This window comes from Saccostrea cucullata, unplaced genomic scaffold (genome assembly GCF_032062105.1).
Source record: "Saccostrea cucullata isolate Sc308-1 unplaced genomic scaffold, CSIRO_AGI_Scuc_v1 ctg673, whole genome shotgun sequence".
Classification (NCBI taxonomy): domain Eukaryota; kingdom Metazoa; phylum Mollusca; class Bivalvia; order Ostreida; family Ostreidae; genus Saccostrea; species Saccostrea cuccullata.
Genome location: NW_026929332.1, coordinates 154,347 through 174,432, shown reverse-complemented (window position 1 = coordinate 174,432; position 20,086 = coordinate 154,347). Strand labels below are relative to the sequence as shown.

At 32.0% G+C, this 20,086-nt stretch overlaps 1 protein-coding gene across 2 annotated transcripts; it reads left to right on the top strand.

Moving 5' to 3' along the window:
• The first annotated feature begins 4,371 nt into the window (after positions 1-4,371).
• On the top strand, positions 4,372-17,770 carry LOC134280502 (tyrosine-protein kinase SRK2-like). Of its 2 annotated transcripts, none has more exons than XM_062762914.1 (11): positions 4,372-4,572; positions 4,689-4,819; positions 6,461-6,563; positions 10,264-10,371; positions 10,654-10,757; positions 10,920-11,072; positions 11,553-11,705; positions 11,801-12,060; positions 13,547-13,700; positions 16,183-16,314; positions 17,077-17,770. In XM_062762914.1, exons 2-11 carry the CDS (start codon positions 4,696-4,698, stop codon positions 17,283-17,285), a joined length of 1,500 nt encoding a protein of 499 aa, XP_062618898.1. In that variant the 5' UTR covers positions 4,372-4,572; positions 4,689-4,695; the 3' UTR covers positions 17,286-17,770. The 2 variants fall into 2 exon arrangements, with proteins under 2 accessions (XP_062618898.1, XP_062618897.1); XM_062762913.1 differs by having other exon boundaries at positions 4,375-4,572; positions 6,458-6,563.
• Positions 17,771-20,086: the final 2,316 nt, after the last annotated feature.

Here is a 20,086-nt window from a genome sequence, read left to right as displayed (position 1 = left end):
CAAAAGCACGTGTTATTTTTTGTTCTTTTAAAATATGTTTTGGAGTGTGTAAAAATGCTGATGTCTGATTGACGAAAAGATAATTACATATACATGATTTTTATTTATAGCAATTTTCAGTAATCGTTCTTGACTTCCATATTTGGAAATAGTCCAGACCTGTTAAATAACATCAACAAATTGTACAAATAAAGTTAAAATCGTTGTATTATAAAAGAATATTTTCATTGTTTATTAAATGTAGTTTTGAATAATTAATTGCTTCAAAACTTAAAAAAGAAACCTCTCATTCTAACATTCAGGAGTTAGCAATGTCTTCTTGTAGACTCATTTGTCCAACCCTATCATGCTATCATGTTTATAATTCATAGTAGGTGTGGGAACCGGGGGGGGGGGGGCTTAACCCCTCACTTTTTTTTTCAAAGATAGACATAATATAGACATTGAAAAATTGGGGTTTACCTTTTTTGTTGGTTTAGCCCCCCCTCCTTTCAATTAGCCACCCCACTTTCAATTTGCTTCTGACGCCTATGTAATTAAGTGGATATTACAGTATATTAAGATGTGTGATGTTTTTTTGTTATTTATGAAAAGAAGTATGAGCACATTTGCCACAATAAAACTAATAAACATTAGAAAGATAGATAGATAGATAGGGAGAGAGAGAATTATGTAATAATCGTGGCGGGGTTTTTTTTGTATTGTTTTATATACTTTGATGTTGAATTTTTCATTCATACCTTTTTTCAGACCTTGGAAAAAAACTTGTCGGCGGAATATTCAGGGTTGCAAATTTATGTTTTTAATATCTTGTATCCTGTTTTTACCGTTTGGCTCGAAGGACCGGTCCCCATGTCCCGCTGTGGAATCGAACCGCGAAGTAAAGATAGAGCTCTCCTTACTCCGCAACTCTAAAACAGACGCTCTTAAAAAAATTCAACAGTAAGAAATTGTAATCAAAGTAGTGGTCATAATAACAAAACTTATTAGAAACGTAAAAATTAGAGAGAGAATCAGCATTTTGGCGTTGAGATTCGCAAAATTTTAATCGACGTAAAAATTTCCAGATTTACGGTATTGTGCCACGTTGGCGACGTTTTGGAATGTGTACAGCTCAACGCACTTTTTAAACTCGCATGGTTTTTCGCACAAATTAGGGTCACATTGTTATAATGCAAAATTGTATAACGTGACAACAATATATATTTTAAAACTAATTTATAACTTCAGTTTGATCGTATTCCATTACTTTAAACATAATTCACACATAAAGATTGGTAGGATTTTTAAATGCTCTTGGGTGATAGATTATGACAGTTCCCAAATGATTTTTTCATGATTTCTCGTCAATTGCTGCCGTCTTTGTATCTGTTCATTTTAAAGCATACCGTTGCTTTGCCTAGATACAGAAACAGTGCAGTTCATGTATCTTCAGTATTTTCTTTACAATAATTTGACACTAAGGTGCAAGATGATAGAAGTATTTTTCATCTGTTCGACTGCTTACCATGTTAAAAAGATGGTATTTTTTCGTATTAACTTGAAATCTAGCATTATGAAAGGTCCCTTCCAACGAAAAATTTCAAAATATCAGACCATAAATGGAGAAGAATTGTCTTTTCAATAATAACAATTAACTATGTTGAAAGATAAACAATACTTTATTATCCAATCCTTTGACATGATTTCTTTTAGCAGTTTTGTCATTTTTCAGCGTTGCATTTTGACAAAACCAAAACAAGAATGGAAAATGTGCAAAGTATTTAGTAAAATACTCATCTGTAAGAAGTCAATTTGAACATTTCAACTGAATATTATCAAGGAAAGCTCGATTCATTCATTTGTGAATACCTAAGGTAAATTCATACACATGTAACATTATACATTTGTACACATTCCCTTTAAAAACATCGAGTTATAAAATTCAAGATAATGATTTCAGAGAATATGCACCTTTATCACGAAATATATAATAATATAAGGGTTATGTCTCGTACTGAAGCTCCATAATGTAAGTTTTATTGCAAGAGAAATGTGACCTTAATATGTGCGAAAAACCATGTGAGTTTAAAAAGTGCGTTGAGCTGTATGCAGACTAACATGAATTGCTAAACATGTTAAGACTGCATGGGGTTTGAATCGTTGAATGGAAACCAAAAATTGGGATAAAATATAAGCTCTCTTCGACATACCGGGTAGTACACTGTATATAAAATTTTTTAAAGATACGAGGGGGTATCAAAAAGTCCGTGGGCAATCGCCATAAAATTTAAACCGCTTTAGGTACATTAATGAATTATTAAAATATCTAGTAAGCATCATCTTTTCTATCTTTAGAATAAACCACAAATCATAAATTTTATTTTTTAATAAATTAGTAATGTTTTTGTCCAGGTGGCGCCACCTCGAACACGACGTTTTTTCGACCTAAGTGTAACTGAGAAAAAACTCTTTGGATATGAACATTTGACATCCAAAAATCCCGTTAATTCAGGTCTGTATCAGGACACTATTGTTCGATAAATATGGAATTTATATCTCATTCTGAAAGTTCTATTAAAATTTATCGCAAATTTTACATGGACTGCTCAAACAAATAAGGCCTTGAAAATGGCGTCAAAAGAGGGAGGGTTTCCTTTTCCATCATTCTAAAAGTTTTGCACCTGAAAAAACTGGTATACACCTAGGAAATGTTTAAAATGGCAACGGAGAAATAAAGCGCATCTAGAGTATTTGTTTTTTAATGTCAAAAGAGATTCAGAAAGAAAATGGATGCACAGTAAAAGTCAATCTGTAGTCAAGGTGTGAAAAACCAATAACGTCAAACATGACGTTGATTTTGTGTTGAAGATAAATCAAGCGAGTATCTCTCCTAATGAATGAGTCCATTTTCAATATTATATGCTTGAAAGCCGCTGTCCCTGACATTGTAAAGTCATATAAACAAAACGGGTTTAAGACCTTACTCGGGTCCAGGGAATCTAATCAAAGTAAGTGTATAAAGAAGAAGCGAATATTGAAAAACAATGACGTTGTAGACGTCAAAAAACTAAACGGCGACGGCGCCAGGTGATCATGTAATGTTTTTATTTTATAATAATTTGGCAAATAATGACGTACCAAGCTAAATTTTTCAACATTTCTTTAATTTTTGTTGTTTTATGTTCCTTATAAATTTTGAAAGCACAGACTACATAGTATTAATTTTATAGCCTCAGTCCAAGAACTTTTTGATAACCCCTCATACATTTATCTAAAATATATACGAGTATTAAATTTATATAATACAATTTCATATGAAATTAACTATTTTTTTAATGACCATGCCCCTACTTTTGAATGATAATTTTTATGGGATAGCCTCCAATTTTTTTAAAAATATCCTTCCTGCATAATATCATTTGATGTACAAAATTGCAGCTTTCGAAAACTTCGATAAGCTATGTATTAGTATGGGATTGTAAGATTTGGTAATTTTTCTGAAGCACAGTAATTCACCATCTGCTTTGCATTGTGTGGTACAAAATTTTAAAAAGGAAGAGGAATTCAGTTAAGGAAAAGAGTTTGTAGGTATTACTAACATTCCCATATCAAAGAAGGCTTGCTCAGTAAAAGCAACATTAGGTGAAAAAAATGGGGTTTCATTCGTAGTCCTACCAGCTCTTTCCCTCTGCCATTTATTTCCATTGTTAAATATTTTGTCCCATGTTAATCAATAATATACAGTGGAATACTCAATATATATTAATATTTGAATTTTACACATGTTGCCCTGTTACAAGTTAGAAATATGCATTTTTATGAGGTATTTTCAAAACCCAAATATGATTACTTTTGGTTCGATTCCAATGTGACTACCCTAGGATACAAGATATAATACTAGTGTGATAAACAATATAATGCAAAACGATGTAGCCATGGTAACTACTAAAAGAGATATGCTTGTTATTCATTCTTTTGCAGTTTAAATCCAAATTCAGTACGCTTGACAAACAAGCAGTCTATACAAAGATAAGCACTTCTTTATCATTAGTATATACCAGTAGAGCTAGTCTCATTAGAGACTGCTGCTTCATTAATGCCACTAACTCACCTACTGTCATTCATTTGTCTTTAGTCATATTTCAATTTTATCTGTAATTTATTTTTTTTTTTTAAAGTCACATATGAAAGATTGCATTCAAGAAGTAACTATCTTGGGTGTGATTAGGTACGTTAAGGGATTATAATTAAACCAGGAACAACAGTATGTATATTTTTATGCAACCATTTATTTCAAGTAAATCAGCTCTTAATTGTGACCCTTCATTTGTAACAGTGTGTGGACCACTTCATATATGTAATATACAGTGTAGTCCTATTGCGGAAGTTAAAATGTAAAGATAATGTAGCCTTCACAAAAGAACAGTATTAAAACCCAGTTGATCGAATGACGCCTCGATCATTTAAGTAGAAAAAAGGTTGATTTTAGTCAAACGCGGAAGTAAAATGTACAAGTGATTGTGTGTCGGACTTAACCTTCATGAAAAGTGACTTCTGATTTTACTTATCAATCGTAAATAAACAACTCAAGTAAGTAAAATCTATACATTGTTAATCAAAGCATTTAACTTCAAAATGACTATAGCGTACCGATGCGGAACAAATGTTTAAAGTTTGATCTTCAGTAAAGGTTTGTATTTATAAAGTGTCGACATGGGATGTTTTCAATCCAAACCAAAGAAGACAGAAAACTTCACGGATATAGAGAGAGATGGGGAGGCGAAGACGAATGGAGTTGATAACCCTGCTGCTCCAGAACCAGAACCGGCTCCACAAGGTACAATTCCTTGAACTTATTGCTTTATTATCATTTGAATTATTGCCTTCATACCAGATAAAACTGGATCCACCACGAGATTTACGATAAGGAGATGATAAGAAATAAATATCTTCTTGATCCCCTTGAAAGTATTGATTTTCATTAAAAATGACAGGAGAGTTAATTTACAATAGCATTCAATATTGAACAAAACTTTAAAAGAGTTTGATTTTCAGTCTCCATTAGGATTGTAGTTTTCCCCAAAAATTCAGACATGTTTAACTAGATAGGTATGACCTAGATCAACAATGACCAGGAAGTGAATAGTGTAGAAAAACTTAAATACCTGATCGATCAAATATATATACATGTGTAGTATTGCAGCCATGGATGTTAAACAACATTTGAAAAAACGAAAGTAAATTATAACATTTGAATTATCTTCGAAGTATGGTGAATTTTGTTAGAATGACGGGTCCAAACATTATGTTCTGTTCAAAATGCTCTCAAATTCATGATAAATTTTATTTGATTGAACATTGCATACATATAAATGACATTATGTCCATTTTAAGGCATTTTTCTCTTCATACTACTTATTCCATAATTTGAACGATATAACTGGTTTCAATCTGCAATATGATAATGATTATTAGTATAATAAACTCTCCTGAAATAAAGAGAGATAGAGAAGGACTAAAGATAATTAATTTAAGAAGACCATGAAAAATGTATGTCTCTACGGTTCTATAATTATTACAAGTGGATATCCTTCCTTATTAAAATGTACATTCAGAAGTTAGAAAAAAAAACTGTACATGTAATTTCCGCTCTCAAGTGTCAGCCATCCTCTAATTTGTTTATGTTTAATGCTTGGGATGAGTTCTATATCTTCAGTGACAGTCAGCGTGGGGTCTGGGAAGTTTTCCTGTCTATAAGTATTTTTAAGTTGTCATTACGATTAAATATCCAGTCCTCGGGAATACCTCTAAATTCCACTTCCTTTTCGGATTAATTTCGAGTTAGCGCTCCTTGTTTGTTGAACAGATGAATTTAGAAACCTATGAGCTTGAATAAGAATATGAAATAAAGATGATACTAAAAGTTTGAATTATTCACGATATCTCTCTACTAGATGAAAACCAGAAATATTACTATGAAACATCTTATAACATCTATGTTGATATTATGATGAAGATTGATTAAATATAGAGATAGAGAACAGTACTCAAACTAAGTATATCAGTTGGGAGCAGAATAAACAGGGACGTCCAAATCATCAGAAGGGGTATATGGTGTCATGTAGGAGTAAGCATCCCCTGTCTACCGGTCACATCCACCGTGTACTCCTTGTTATGATCGGTCGATGCATTATTATTGCCATTCATTGACCTTTTTCTATTCCTGACAAGAACTATTTTTTTTTTTGAAAAGTTTAATTGGAACTGTATCTTTATATAATTAGTAAAAAATACATCGATTACCATTTTTGGAACAATAAAATCTGATTTTTAAAATAAAGTTGACATGCACCAATATCCATCTTTGTCACTATCTGAAATTGAAACACGTGTTTCTAATTATATCGCTTAGAATTAAACAATTATTTATTTTTATAGCAGATACAGAATATCTAATTTGATTTCTTCTGATTAGCAGCTACAGAAAAGGGCACACTCAGAGCTTTATATGATTATGAAGCCAGAGCAGAGGAGGATTTACCCTTCAAAAAAGGCGACATACTGATTTTATTGGACGATAGGTAAGAAGGTTTACCCCCCAATTAACGTCAGAAATAGCATTGGTTTTTTTTATTTGGCCAGTTTTTCATTATGTGAATTGATAATAACTGAGGGCATCTGAAAAGGTCCTTTGATGGGTTCAGAAAAAAAAACAACAACAATTTCCTGAATATTATCTTTTAAAGATTTCTCATCAATTTTTGACACTTTGTTGGTATCAAGCACGAAGTGAAGATGGCATCTTCTCTCTTTTCATTTTTTCCTATCACTTTATAGTAAAAATATCAAATTTGCAACTTTACTTTGTTTTCGAAGTAATACGAGGGGTGATCAAAAAGTTCGCGAACTAATTGAATAACTTCCAAAAGAGAAATAATATAGGGTTTCAGTGTTGAAAATGTTTCAAAGTAGTCCTCTCCGATATAAATGCGCATCTGCAACCATTCTGTCCATGCGAGGATCACGTGATATAGGCGGTCACGTGACATGCTCCTTAGCGTTCTGTCACAGAAGCTTAAATTTTTTTCCGACTCTTATATTTCTTACCATGCAGGTTATTTTTTCCAACAAAAACAGTCCATTTGTCAGAAATGGCCCAATCTCGGCAATAGTATGGGTGGATAATGATATCCTTTTGCAGAATGAGCATGGTGACCATCAAAACCCAAGTCCTCTGTCTTTTTAGCGTCTTTTATTTTATGTGGATAAAGTATGGGTGCCTTCACTTTATCATATCTGATTTGTTTAAAGTCTAAAGTAAACGATATTTTAGGTATTTGATAATTATATTATTGTAAAGATATTCATCTATTTTTTAACTGTAAGTTGGCGATCTTTCTTATCAAATTACTTAACAAAAGACACGTCTCTCTCCCCGTTTGCTTTCACTGGCAACAGAACAAACATCATTTTTAACCATCTCCCTTCCTTCACTTAAACAATCAATCCAATTAATGACAAAACTTCTGGCAAGTCTTTTGTCTCCGCATACCGTGTGCAAATTATTATTAACTTTTACAAAGGAATCTCCAAGATATACGTTTAACTTTAAAGCCGTTAGTTTCTCGAATACGACTGAGTCAACCATTTTTTTATCACAAGTGATCTACCTAATGACGTCATTTTCACATTGTGACGTCACAAACACGGGGAAAACGTTCCATAACATATGCTATTTATGGAACATGTGTATGACTTTATATGTGCCAAATTTCATTCTGATCTGTACTGTGGTTTTGTAAATATAGAGATAGTTCGCGAACTTTTTGATCACCCCTCGTATGTATTGCAGCTTGATAAAATAAATTGTATGGGTAGTGGGGGTTCAGAGTTGATATTTGATTTGCAAACATGAAACTATCAAAATGACCTTTATAGGTGTAATTTGTTTTAAAACTAAATCTGTTTAATCAAAACGGCTTTCGATGACTTTTGAAGAATAGTAAACTATTTGTTAAGGTCTTTTAATGTATTAATTAACCATTCTTTGTCTTATTTAAACATATGAACATAAAAATTAGAACGTTTGTAATTTTCTTAATAGAAAATGTCGAGGGATTTTCCATAAAAAACTTCTAAAGTTCTTTAACATATGACTAAAATGCTTTTAAATATCAAGAATACCTGTCGGTAGGTAAAAATTGGTGGTGTAGTTAACATTATTTCTTAAATTTAAGCTGTTTTATCGATAGTCAAGTGTCTCTACTAAATATAACGCTAAATATATGAAATTACCGACAACAAAAACTAGAAGCTTCAAATTTGACAAATTATTATGTAAGGTTTGTCACGGTCTAATTGCATGCATTAAGATATCAAAGAAAGAATTTAAAGTCTTTTGAGGACACCAAGATTGGAATTTCTTTTATATGGATATGAGAAATAGTAATCAAGTTCGATGTCCATTGAAACAATACAAATCGAAAGAATAGCATAAAGGAAGACAAATAAACATCATAAAATGTTTTATGTGTTTTAATGGCCTAGCAATTAGCATGAAAAAGGTCAGTCAGCATTCGACTTAATGATTGGATCAGATGATACAACAAAAATACACGAATGTCTGGATATATATATATAGATTTGTTGAACTATTTTGATTGTCAAATCCTAAGATGTACAAATACTACCTTTTTTGTCCTCACCCTTATTTATTTATGCATTTTCTTATCAATATCTAGGATATTAATGTGAAACCTTGACTAAAAATTTAATCTATGCGGCTAGACTTATAATTTACTGATTGAAAATATTTGGTCACTATTTTCAAAATAAAAAAAAAACAACTATTGTGTATAATGTTTCCTAAGTGATTGGTTGTTTTTGCTGACAATGTCCATAGAACTTGCGAAATAATGATTTTAAACGGGACTATTGCTATTCATTTTTCATTATCTTGACGATATAGAAAATTTGAAGTCATTAGTTTTGTTTGTTAGATTACCCTTTCTTTTCTAATAGAATATCCGAATATTAAACAGATGTATCCACCTCTGTGATATCTTTTATATCTCCTCAGTTTATAAATGGAGGTACCTATAGTTAATTGATATATCTGCAAGTTAAGTTGAAGGTCTTAGCAAATATTTTCTTTTCATGTTTTTTTTTTGCTTCACATGGATACAACTAGACGTGCTAATATTGAATTGGTGTACCTTGAAACCTCGACACTTTGGTGGAAGATATGATCTCCAAAAAAAAAAAAACCTAAAATAGATATCTATAAAAAAAAAATAGTTTCTATAGTACAATTATAAAACTATGTGTAAAATTTGCCAAGTGGTATGAATATCTGTGCGTGTACAATAAAAGATGGGTCATTTTTTTCTAATATCTGTTAATACTCAAACTAATAAACTTGGAAGCAAACAAAATTGTTGATTTAAAGGAATATGAAAATTAACACCGCCAATTTCTGTCTAATTAAAACTGGGAAATAAAAAAAGGACTGTACAAAAGCTATTTTTTGTTTATTCACGATTTAAGAGCAACCCGATTCTCATGAACATAAGCATCTTATATAATCGTGCATTTTTTGCTGACGTATATTGTTTCAACTTGAAGTGATATCCCTTCAAATTATATTTGAACTGAAACAACAGAGAATCCTTGATATTTCCATCAGCACAAACAATATGTTTACAAAACATAGGTACCAGTCTTTAAGTATTTTTTGATACTCATTTTTTGAACATTAATATTTTTTTAGCATCTTCAACAGCTAATAAACATATAGCCGTGCTGTCATGATACTATAGCAAAGAATAAAAAAAGCTTTTGTAGTGTTCAACAACACCAAAAAAAAAAAACAACAACCCTTTCCTGTCCAATGTTAATGTCTTTTTATAGTATGAAATATATTGATGTCTTGATAATAATGGATATACTGATGGGGTAAATTTGAATTTTTGTTGATTAAAATCATTCCAATTGCTTTGGAAATCATTTCTTCACGTATCATTTCTTCGGGTAATTGTGTCTTTGAATCTCTAGAACAACGAACTCAATGTTAACCTTCGATTTCATTTTTAAAAATTGACCAAAATAAGAACCATATACATTAAATTGCTATAAGATGAAAAATGAAAAATCTTTTACCCTGAACACTAAAAATCGAACTATGTCAATTAATTTCAAACATTAACACTCAATTAAGTGACTCGTGAAGCTTCATTGCTGTCATCATGTCATATAGTTATCGTCTGCTCTGCGTCATTTCAGTAATCCTGACTGGTGGTATGCACGAAGATCGCAGAGTGGGTCAGGTAGAAATGACGGATATGTTCCGTCTAATTATGTTGCCAGAGAAGACACATTAGAAACCTACGAGTAAGTAGCCTTCATCCCACCTTGTATTGACATACTGTTTTTGTCTTGATAAATGTATTTATTGCCTTATTATGACCCTTATAGCTCGCCCCATTGATTCCTGTTTAAATGAGAACTCAGTTTGCAATGTTGGAAAAGTGGTAGGGAATAAAACTTGAAATATTTTCTTGAAATGATTTTTTATATTACTTTTCAGGAATATATATATAGACCCGGGTATTAGATATAAGGGAAAACAGGTTTTGGAATAGAAGACAAAATTTTATTTTGATTTTATTTTAGATGGTATATAGGAAAGATTTCCAGAAAGGAATCAGAAAGAATATTACTGAGTACGGAAAACGGACTAGGGTCTTATCTCATCCGAGAGAGCGAAACTGCACCAGGTCTGTAAGGAATTGTGATATTAATGCATTAATTTGCCTACCTTGGATTCAATACGTTGGTCAAATACTTGACTTTTTATTCAACAGTATATTCCGTAATAAACGTTTTTACTTTTTCCTGTTAGAAATTACATTTGATGTAGAAATATTATTTCTTTTCAGGAAATTTTGTTTTATGTGTCCGTAGTTTTCAGGAAGGCAAGGGTGATGTGGTTAAACATTACAAAATCAAACCATTAGATGACAATAAAGGGTTCTTCATAACTCCACGGAGGACACTGCCGAATCTACAGGAGTTAATCAAACACTATTCTGGTACTTCCTTTCCCTCATATTTCTTGAAAAAAATAACTTCCCTGTGTATGTTGATAAAACACACTCTTCATTTTTTTTTCAGCCAGTAAACTTAGCGTCGTTGATAACTTAATTTACAGTTGCTTCAATGAAAGATGCATATCTCCAAAGACTCTAAAATAGCCAAACTATATGTTATGTGACAAAAATTCCTAATATTGTACATTGACAGAATGAAAGACATGTATATATATGAAGCACATTATAGTACCAATTTTACTTAAATTCTGAAAATATGAAAATAAATTTATTTATATTCATTGAATTTAAAACCAGCAATTTGTAATTCTTGATCTTATGAATTCTTAATTGCTTCCTTCTCTCAGCTTGACATTATGTCTATTCCAACCAACCCCCTCCCACCATCCAAAATGTTTTATGAGTTCAATCAAAATATAATAATTACAAATTAATTTAAGGTATTTGAATGATGTTTTACAGAAAGTGCTGATGGGTTAGGACAAAAACTTGTAAAACCTTGCACTAAGTCAAAACCAGTCATAGATCTGAGCAAAGATGCCTGGGAAATTGACCGCGAATCTCTACAACTGTCTAAGAGGTTAGGGGCTGGTCAGTTTGGGGAAGTATGGAAAGGTACGTATATGTTTTTATGTTGACATCTTCGAACTTAAAGATTTGATTGAAAACTTTGTTTTTAATTTGTCTCTTATCCTTTGGGAATTAATCAGGAATATGGAATAAGACGACGGATGTGGCGGTGAAAACCCTAAAGCCAGGCACTATGTCTATTGATGCCTTCCTTTTGGAAGCCAATATCATGAAAAAATGCAAACACGACAAATTAGTGCGACTTTATGCCGTGTGTACTGATAAGGAACCAATTTACATCGTTACTGAGCTGATGTCCAAAGGCAGCTTACTTGATTACTTGCGTGGTGATGAAGGAGACTCATTAAAATTCACACAACTAGTGGACATTGCCGCACAAGTATGTTACAGAAAGGCTGAAATTGTTTAATTTTTCACATAAGGTTTAATGATTTATCAGATTGAATTGGAAGGCTATTATAAACATATTAATCAAAAAATGTCAGTACGAATATTTTCAATCCAAAGGGAGCTTTTTATATTGTGCAAAATTAATTAAAATGATAAACTAAGGTAAACATTCCGAGTAAAACAGGTTAATAGTTTAGCCTTAATAAATAACTTATTTTGCCAACCTTCGTTCTTTTAATTTTATAAAACTTATATTACTCAGTCGGAAGTAAGTTAATTGCTAAAAATATCTCAATAGTGTTAGATTTTGCTCTTTTAGTAAAGACACGTCCATCACTCTCCTTTTCTTGATAAGACCAAAATTTTTGCTTCGGGATTTTTTTAATATTGATTTTCCTTCCAAATTGAAATAGATAATTAGGATCTAATTTTGTTACCTGAAGCAAGGGATCACTAAATTAGAAACTGGATTCAATTTGCCATAATGAAAGATAACGTAAGAAAATAGAATATTATTAAAAGTACAGAGCAACAAAAAAGTACATATGTATTATCCTTTATGAGATAAATTAATAAACCCGTTTTCATTTTTCTTAATTTACATTCAGATAATTACATTTGAAATACTTATGAGACAATATTTTCCTCATAGGAATCATATGACTAGGATGTTATGAGAGTTGTCTCTTTAAATAATTGGATTAACATTCTTCAAATAAAAGAAATGTTTTAGTGTAATCATATAGCTTTTTATAGATTCGAATTGTTGTACAACTTTTAAAATGCCTTTCTTAGTAGTAAATATCTTCATACAAAAATATTAACTTCCTACTACAGGGTAAAGTCACCTCATAAAGATAACTTTTACTAATGTACTATGACGTGCACCGGGAAGAGAATTGTGCAATTTACCAGCGGTAACTCCTGTACTTTTACATATAAGTGCGTAAATAAAGGAGAATATACTGAAATTAAGGATAGATTGTATAGTTCTTAATCTGTCTTCTTCTGAAGCAGCATACTTTTGTTCATGCTGTTTTCTAAAGAATCCTTTCTGCATGAAGAGAATAAAAAGTAGAAGTTCGTGAAAACAAGGGTTATACATGTATATTCCAATACAATTTGATGTAAGGACCATTTGCAGAGATTTGTAATTTTACTTTAATTCACAAATTAGGCACCTTCACTCCAAAGTCAACCTCATATATCTGTAAGAAATAAAGTCCTTTGATTGAATGTCTTTCTTGTCAAACGTGAAATCAAATGTAAATAAGATTATTTGGTGCAAAATGCATGACCTTGAAGTATTTAACGGGAAACTGAAAATAAATAAATGATTAATTATAAATACCAGAAGGAAAGAATTTTTTTTTTCATAAACGAAATTAACAAAACTAATATAATATTAGGACCTTTTTTATTTTTCGTTTATACACTAGATGACTACAAAGAGTATTATTCTATATAAAATATAGGTTGCCAGTGGAATGGCCTACCTGGAAGAAAACCATTTCCTGCACAGAGATTTGGCAGCACGAAATGTATTAGTTGGCGACAATAACCTGGCAAAGGTGGCAGATTTTGGTTTGGCCAGATTGATTGAGGATGATGAATACACACCTAAGTCAGGTTTGTGTTTAATCCTGCCAGAGTTTACAATTACTGTGTACAATAACATTTTATATCTGGAAAATAAATGACAATAATGAGATAGTGTTCACGAATTTTTGTGTACGGTGACACCGTACACAAAAAGTTCGAAAAGATCATATTTGATGGACATTTAAAATTTTCAGTCACCTCACAGTTTCACTTAAAATTTCTTTGGGAATAAGGTTCAAATGAATAAGGTTCATTTGAACCTTGATTCATATGTAGATTTTAAAGAACCTCTGCTCCAGAAGATTTTTACTTTCCAGCATTTTAAAAGAAATTAGTAAAAAAAAAATATATGCATAAGAAGCATGTACATGTACCAAATATATGTATATATATTTTCTCAGATAAAATGCAGCATTTAGAATTGATTTATTTTCACATTGACTAACTGTTTCTACTTTAATTTATACCCGACAAATAATTTTATTATAAAAATTAAAATCTCAAATTTATAATATTTTTTTGAAAAGTTCCATAGTTCCATCATGTTACCATTATATGTAAATCTATTTTTGGTTGTCTCCCTTTTGATTTTGTTTCTTTTATACATTCCGACATTATTTTCAATTTTCATAATATTCGTAATATTCATTTATTATTTTTATGATCATCTGCAGTTCTCTGCTATACCTTACTTAACACTAAACAGTCCTACAATTCATTTTCAAACAAATTATCTTCCAGATTATAAATGAACACTGAAAATATACTTGGTGATAAAAATTCCCCTTGTCGTATCCCAACCCTATATTTAACATCTACATAATTTTCTAAACTGTTACTTAAAATATTATTTATAATAATGCAGCAATGAATTATTATTTGCATGCGCATATGTCTATCAGTTGATTCTACACAAGAACATGTTCTGCATAAGCACTAGTTTGGGTTACTGACAAAAATATATAGTTGATATAAGATAGATGAAATATTTGGAGATAAATAATGTAAATAATGGCCTAACAACTAGTATTGGAAACGTCAGTCAGCATTTGACTCAATGAAAAATTGTGTTTGCTGACAAGGCCATGGTATCGACCATAGACTTTACGAAATAATGACTTTAAACGAGACTGCTGATATCCTTGTTTCATTAACTTGTTTGTCTGTCATTTACCTCGTTTTAGGAATTGTATATATTTGGAGCATGTTCTTGCGTATCGAATCAACTGACAGATACAAACCCCGTACGCAGGTGATGAAGGTATATAGCTGCGTAAGTAAGGGAAGTTGACGATTTACAAATTAAAGTCATCACGTTTATTATAAAGCTTAGTTATTAGATTACTATTGGCGGTTTTTTTTTTCAAGTAAAATATCCAAATTTTGAAACAGGCACTCTGTGGTATCTTTATCTCAAGCACACCGGGATATATCGTATCGACATAAGAATGGAAACCGGTATGACCATTGCTTATTGACAATACATCGTCGATATACCTAAATGTAGAGGTAAAGGCCACAGCAAGTGTTTTCTTTTCACTTATAGAATTAGGAAAAAATTCTAATAAACTCTGCTTCATAAGAATAAAAAAAATAGGTCTGCTGATAACGGGTACAATTGGTATTCATGGGAATTCCAATAGATTGCTGGAATTTAAGACCTGGGGCCCGTTTTACAAAAGAACTTACGACTAAGACCAAAAACTTCAGAACATTGTAAAATTTAGCTAAATTAATATTTCTCTTTCAAATTGTTTGTGTAAAAATATCTTAACACATTCCTTTTAAAAAATTAAAAATAATTTTCGATATAATGTTAATTAAAAAAATATATGAAAAATTAGATTTGGTCTTAAGTCGTAAGCCCTTTTGTAAAATGGGCCCCTGGTCTCCAAAAGCCAAAAAGATATTGTCAATCAGAAACACAAGCATCTTTTTAATGTCAACTTCAGAGTACTTGTGTGAACAATCAGAACATTAGGTTTTAAATCTTGGAATCATGTTGTCGATTCAATGACCTTGTTGACAATAAAACTTGCGTTAGGTCAAATGTAGTCTGACGTATTTAATATCTATATTTAGTCGGTTATTTTTGTATTGAATTGTCAAAGGACAAAGGGCTTACGACCATTGTGACCGGTTGATAGGGATTCCTTTCTCTTTTATTGACCTTACTGCACCACTGATGTTTTAGTGTTTCTGGCAGGATCTGTCATTTAATAGGATTTTGAGTTTTTATATACTACATGTATTTATTTCATAAAAGCTTTGTTTCAAATTTCCAGTAAGTATATAAAAAAAGTTATAAAACTAGCTTGGTGTATAAATATGTTTGCTTTTCCAATTAGATATATTCTAAGAAAACAAAAAAGCGTCCTTTCAGTGTTAAATTTAGATTACCAATCACATTAAGTGCAAAGATTAACAACACGTCATGAAATTGTAACGTGTATTGCAAACGGTATCCTGTCTTAAGTGAAGAAGACAAACAATTTTCTTGTTTTTGCAGGTGCTAAATTCCCAATAAAATGGACGGCACCAGAAGCCGCTCTGTACGGTCGATACACGATTAAATCTGACGTCTGGTCCTACGGTATCCTTCTGGTTGAAATCGTCACGCGAGGACAAACACCATACCCAGGTATCACTGTCATAAATCTCAGAGTGTCTTATTACTTTCCCATTGAAAGTTAATTTTTATAAAACACACACACACACACACACACACACACACACACACACACACACACAGAGAGAGAGAGAGAGAGAGAGAGAGAGAGCAGTAAAACAAATGTAAAGTTAAATCAGAGAGGCTTAAACCGACCAAGCCTGTTGTTAAGTATTACTTTAATATGAATAAAAGATTGTTTTCTAACATTCACGTACCTTATGAAACACATAATCACGTTTATGTACACAATACTTCTTTTGTATTTAATTGTCTCTTTTTTGTGCATGTGTAAATATATATTTTTTATGTTGGAGAGCTTACATGTGCACATGAACACCTACTCATTTTAAAAATACGTACGATGACAAGGGATTGATGAAGAATTTGTCAAATGTGTTTTGTTTTAGATGTGTAGTCTGCACAATTTAAAAAATATTAGTTTAACTTTTTAAATTGTACATTTGGAAAGATAACATTCAAAATTCAAACATCAATCACATTAAGTGCAAAGATTAACAACACGTCATGAAATTGTAAAACATTATCTGAATCACAACAAAATGTTCCAACTGCAACCAAATACATCTTAGAAAGCGTAATTCTAGAAACAAGAATGCATTTGAATATATTGTATTATAAATTTGAAAACTTCTTAGTTGAAATATCAAAAAGGCAACATATTTTGAAAAGGACATTAACTCTGTATGGAAGTCTTCACTTTACTCATTACAGGAATGATGAACAAAGAAGTTTTAGAGCAAGTAGACCGTGGATACAGAATGCCTAATCCTCCCCATTGCCCGGAGTCTATGTACGAGATGATGTTAAAGTGTTGGGACAAAAAAGCCGCAAATAGACCGACATTTGAGTACCTTGCTGGATTTTTCGATGACTACTTCATTTCTACCGAGCCTAATTATAAAGACGCCGATGATTATTAACCGTGTTTAATTCATAATATTAAAGATCTATGTAGGGACTTCTTTAATAATACAAAATAATTGTTTTCGTTCAGAAAACGACTTGCCTTGTGGTTGTTCAGAAAATATGCATCAGAGAGAGAGAGAGAGAGAGGTTGAGAGAGAGAGAGAGTACATTAAAGCTATGTTTATCTAAATGAAATTGATTGAGTATTAATGCCAATATTTATAACTTTAATTGATAATTAAACATTTTTTTCTCTCAAACTAGTGAACTACGCATTATAAAGTTTTGAAAGTTGTTTAACCGCTGGAATAGATCATGCTTCACAGCGATTGTAGCAATTTCTGTACATATTCCATTTGTATTTAATAGCTTTAGATTATATATTATTGTTAATTAGTTAAAAAAAATATTGTAAATATTGAAAATTTTTGTGGATACAGAATTTGTAATATTCATTTTTTATTGAATAAATGAATTGGTGATAACTTTTCGACTGATACATGTATCCTGATCATTTTCAAAATTTCCTACAAATGCAGGTGAAATATTAAAAACTATGATTTGATAACGAGAAATGTGTTTTTTTCGCTATCTTGCTTAGCGAAGGTTTGAATTTTAGTATGGCTTTAGTACCATAAATGTACCATCGCTTTATTTACTGATAAACGATATATATGCCTTATATAATTACAAATAAAAATGATCGATGAAGTCAAAAGAAACTTCGGAGAACATATCCGAAAAACGGACATTAACACTAGCACCGCAAAGACGGATAAAAAACATACTGCTCTATGGATATTATATTATAATGAATTTAAATGGGATACTTTGAAGAAAATAAAAGTTCTGTTGTACAGAAATGTAATACTAATTTAATATACAATAATACGATAAGATACAATATATTGTTCGGTAGGACTTTTGGGTTTGGTTACTATATGTTATATTTACATTTTATTTCTCCTCCAAGTTTCTAAACCATCCTTTTGGGTTTCTTGGGATCAATGATTTTGCCCTGTTCCTGCGTATTCTTCACTAGATGTCTTGAGAATGATCAATGTTTTATTTTCATTTCTTAAAATTTATTCAAAGGATTCTTGCACACAATAAATAAGATGATAACAGGACCCCACACTTTAACTGTTGTGCAAGTATCATTTTATTGTGAATTGGTATTCTGTGGATGATTATCCAGTTTAGTTTCTAGTCATAGGGATGGAATTCTATTATATATCTTGTGTAATTTTTGTTTTGGACGATGTTCTTTGAACATAGTATACACACATGAAGAAATTCGATTCTTTATGTTTCTCGTTCTTTATCACCGTAAGATTCAGAAATGAAGCAAACAAGTCCACTAGTGTTACAAAACTGTTGCTTCCATCATTGCTTTTTTGATATTTAGATTATGATATGGTTTACAAAGTGAAGCAGAATATGTGTATTGTTGAAATATAAAAGGTGAAGATAATGACCAGTAATCGATCCTAGAAAATCTATAAAACAATACAAATATGTGAAAAGGACATGAAATACTGACCACTGGAAATTCCAGAGGTGGATTCAGGTGCCTAGGAGGAGTTATTTTAAGTACCCCTGATGACCAGTCACACCCGCCGTCAGTACTATGTTTTGATCAGGCAGACGGGAATTTCCGTTGTCAAATTCAGTATAAAAAAAGGCATACCTGTTGGTATAAAACAAGTCAGCCTCAATTCGGTGCAAAGATAGGTTAAATTTCCTATCAAAGTCTATATAACGACAATAGAATTTTCGAAATACCGACTTTAAACGATTTTGTTGAAATTCCTGTAATATCACTTATAAGTGAGTAGCATTGATCGTTCTCGGAGCAAGTTCAAATGTAGCAAATAAGTTGGGATGCGTAAAAACCATAAGGAGATTACGAGTATCAGTGCACTTAATACCTAATACACATGAGCTCAAGTGCTGTTCTTTTAAGGTAATCCTTTACTTATACAAATACTTATACATAAAGGTAAATCTGAGGACTATGACAAAGATTTAGAAGACAAATTTCTTCAAATGCTTGGGAAACATATAATCTCCCTAGGTGGTCCGAATGCTCTATAATGTTGTCTTTCTCATTCTTTCCCTTCCCCTCTTCCTCTTCTCTCTCTCTTTTGCAAGTTCACTCTATCTTGAAAATTCCCCCTCTCTCTCTTTGTGTATCTCTCTTCCTCCTTCTCTCTTTCTCCTCTCTCTCTCCTTGCGACTCTCTCCTCCTTCCTCTTTAGTTCCAGCCCTTTCTTTCTCTCTCTCTCCTTGTGACTCTCTTCCTCCTTCTCTCTTTCTCACCTCTCTCCTTGTTACTTTCTCTTCCTTCTTTTTCTCCTCTTTCTCTCTTGAGACTCTCTCTTCTTCCTTTTTCTCTTCCCTCTCTCATATGACTCTTCCTCCTTTCTCTTTCTCCCTCTCTCTCTCCTTGTTACTTTCTCCTCCTCCTCTTCCTCCTCTCTCTTTTCACCTCTCTCTTATGACTCTCTTCCTCCTCCTTTCTATTTCTCCCCCCTCTCTCTCTCTCTCCTTGTGACTTTCTATTCCTCCTCTCTCTTTTCTCCTCTCTCTTATGACTCTCTCTTCCTCCACCTCTCTTTTTCTCCCCCTCTCTCTCCTTGCGACTCTCTCCTTCCTCCTCTCTCTTTTCAGCCCCTCTCTCTCTTTCTCTCCTTGTGACTTTCTCTTCCTCTTCTTCCTCCTCCTTTCTTTCTTCCCCTCCCTCGCCTTATGACTCTCTCATCTTCCTCCCCTCTTTTTCTCCCCCTCTCCTTGTGACTCTTTACTTCCTCCT

Bases quoted from the DNA above. Each gene is read 5' to 3' on its own strand.
- LOC134280502 (XM_062762913.1), top strand. From the start codon at position 4,696: ATGGGATGTTTTCAATCCAAACCAAAGAAGACAGAAAACTTCACGGAT. The intron at 4,820-6,457 runs GTACAATTCCTT...TCTTCTGATTAG, and splicing joins ACCAGAACCGGCTCCACAAG to CAGCTACAGAAAAGGGCACA. The intron at 10,372-10,653 runs GTAAGTAGCCTT...ATTTTATTTTAG, and splicing joins GACACATTAGAAACCTACGA to ATGGTATATAGGAAAGATTT.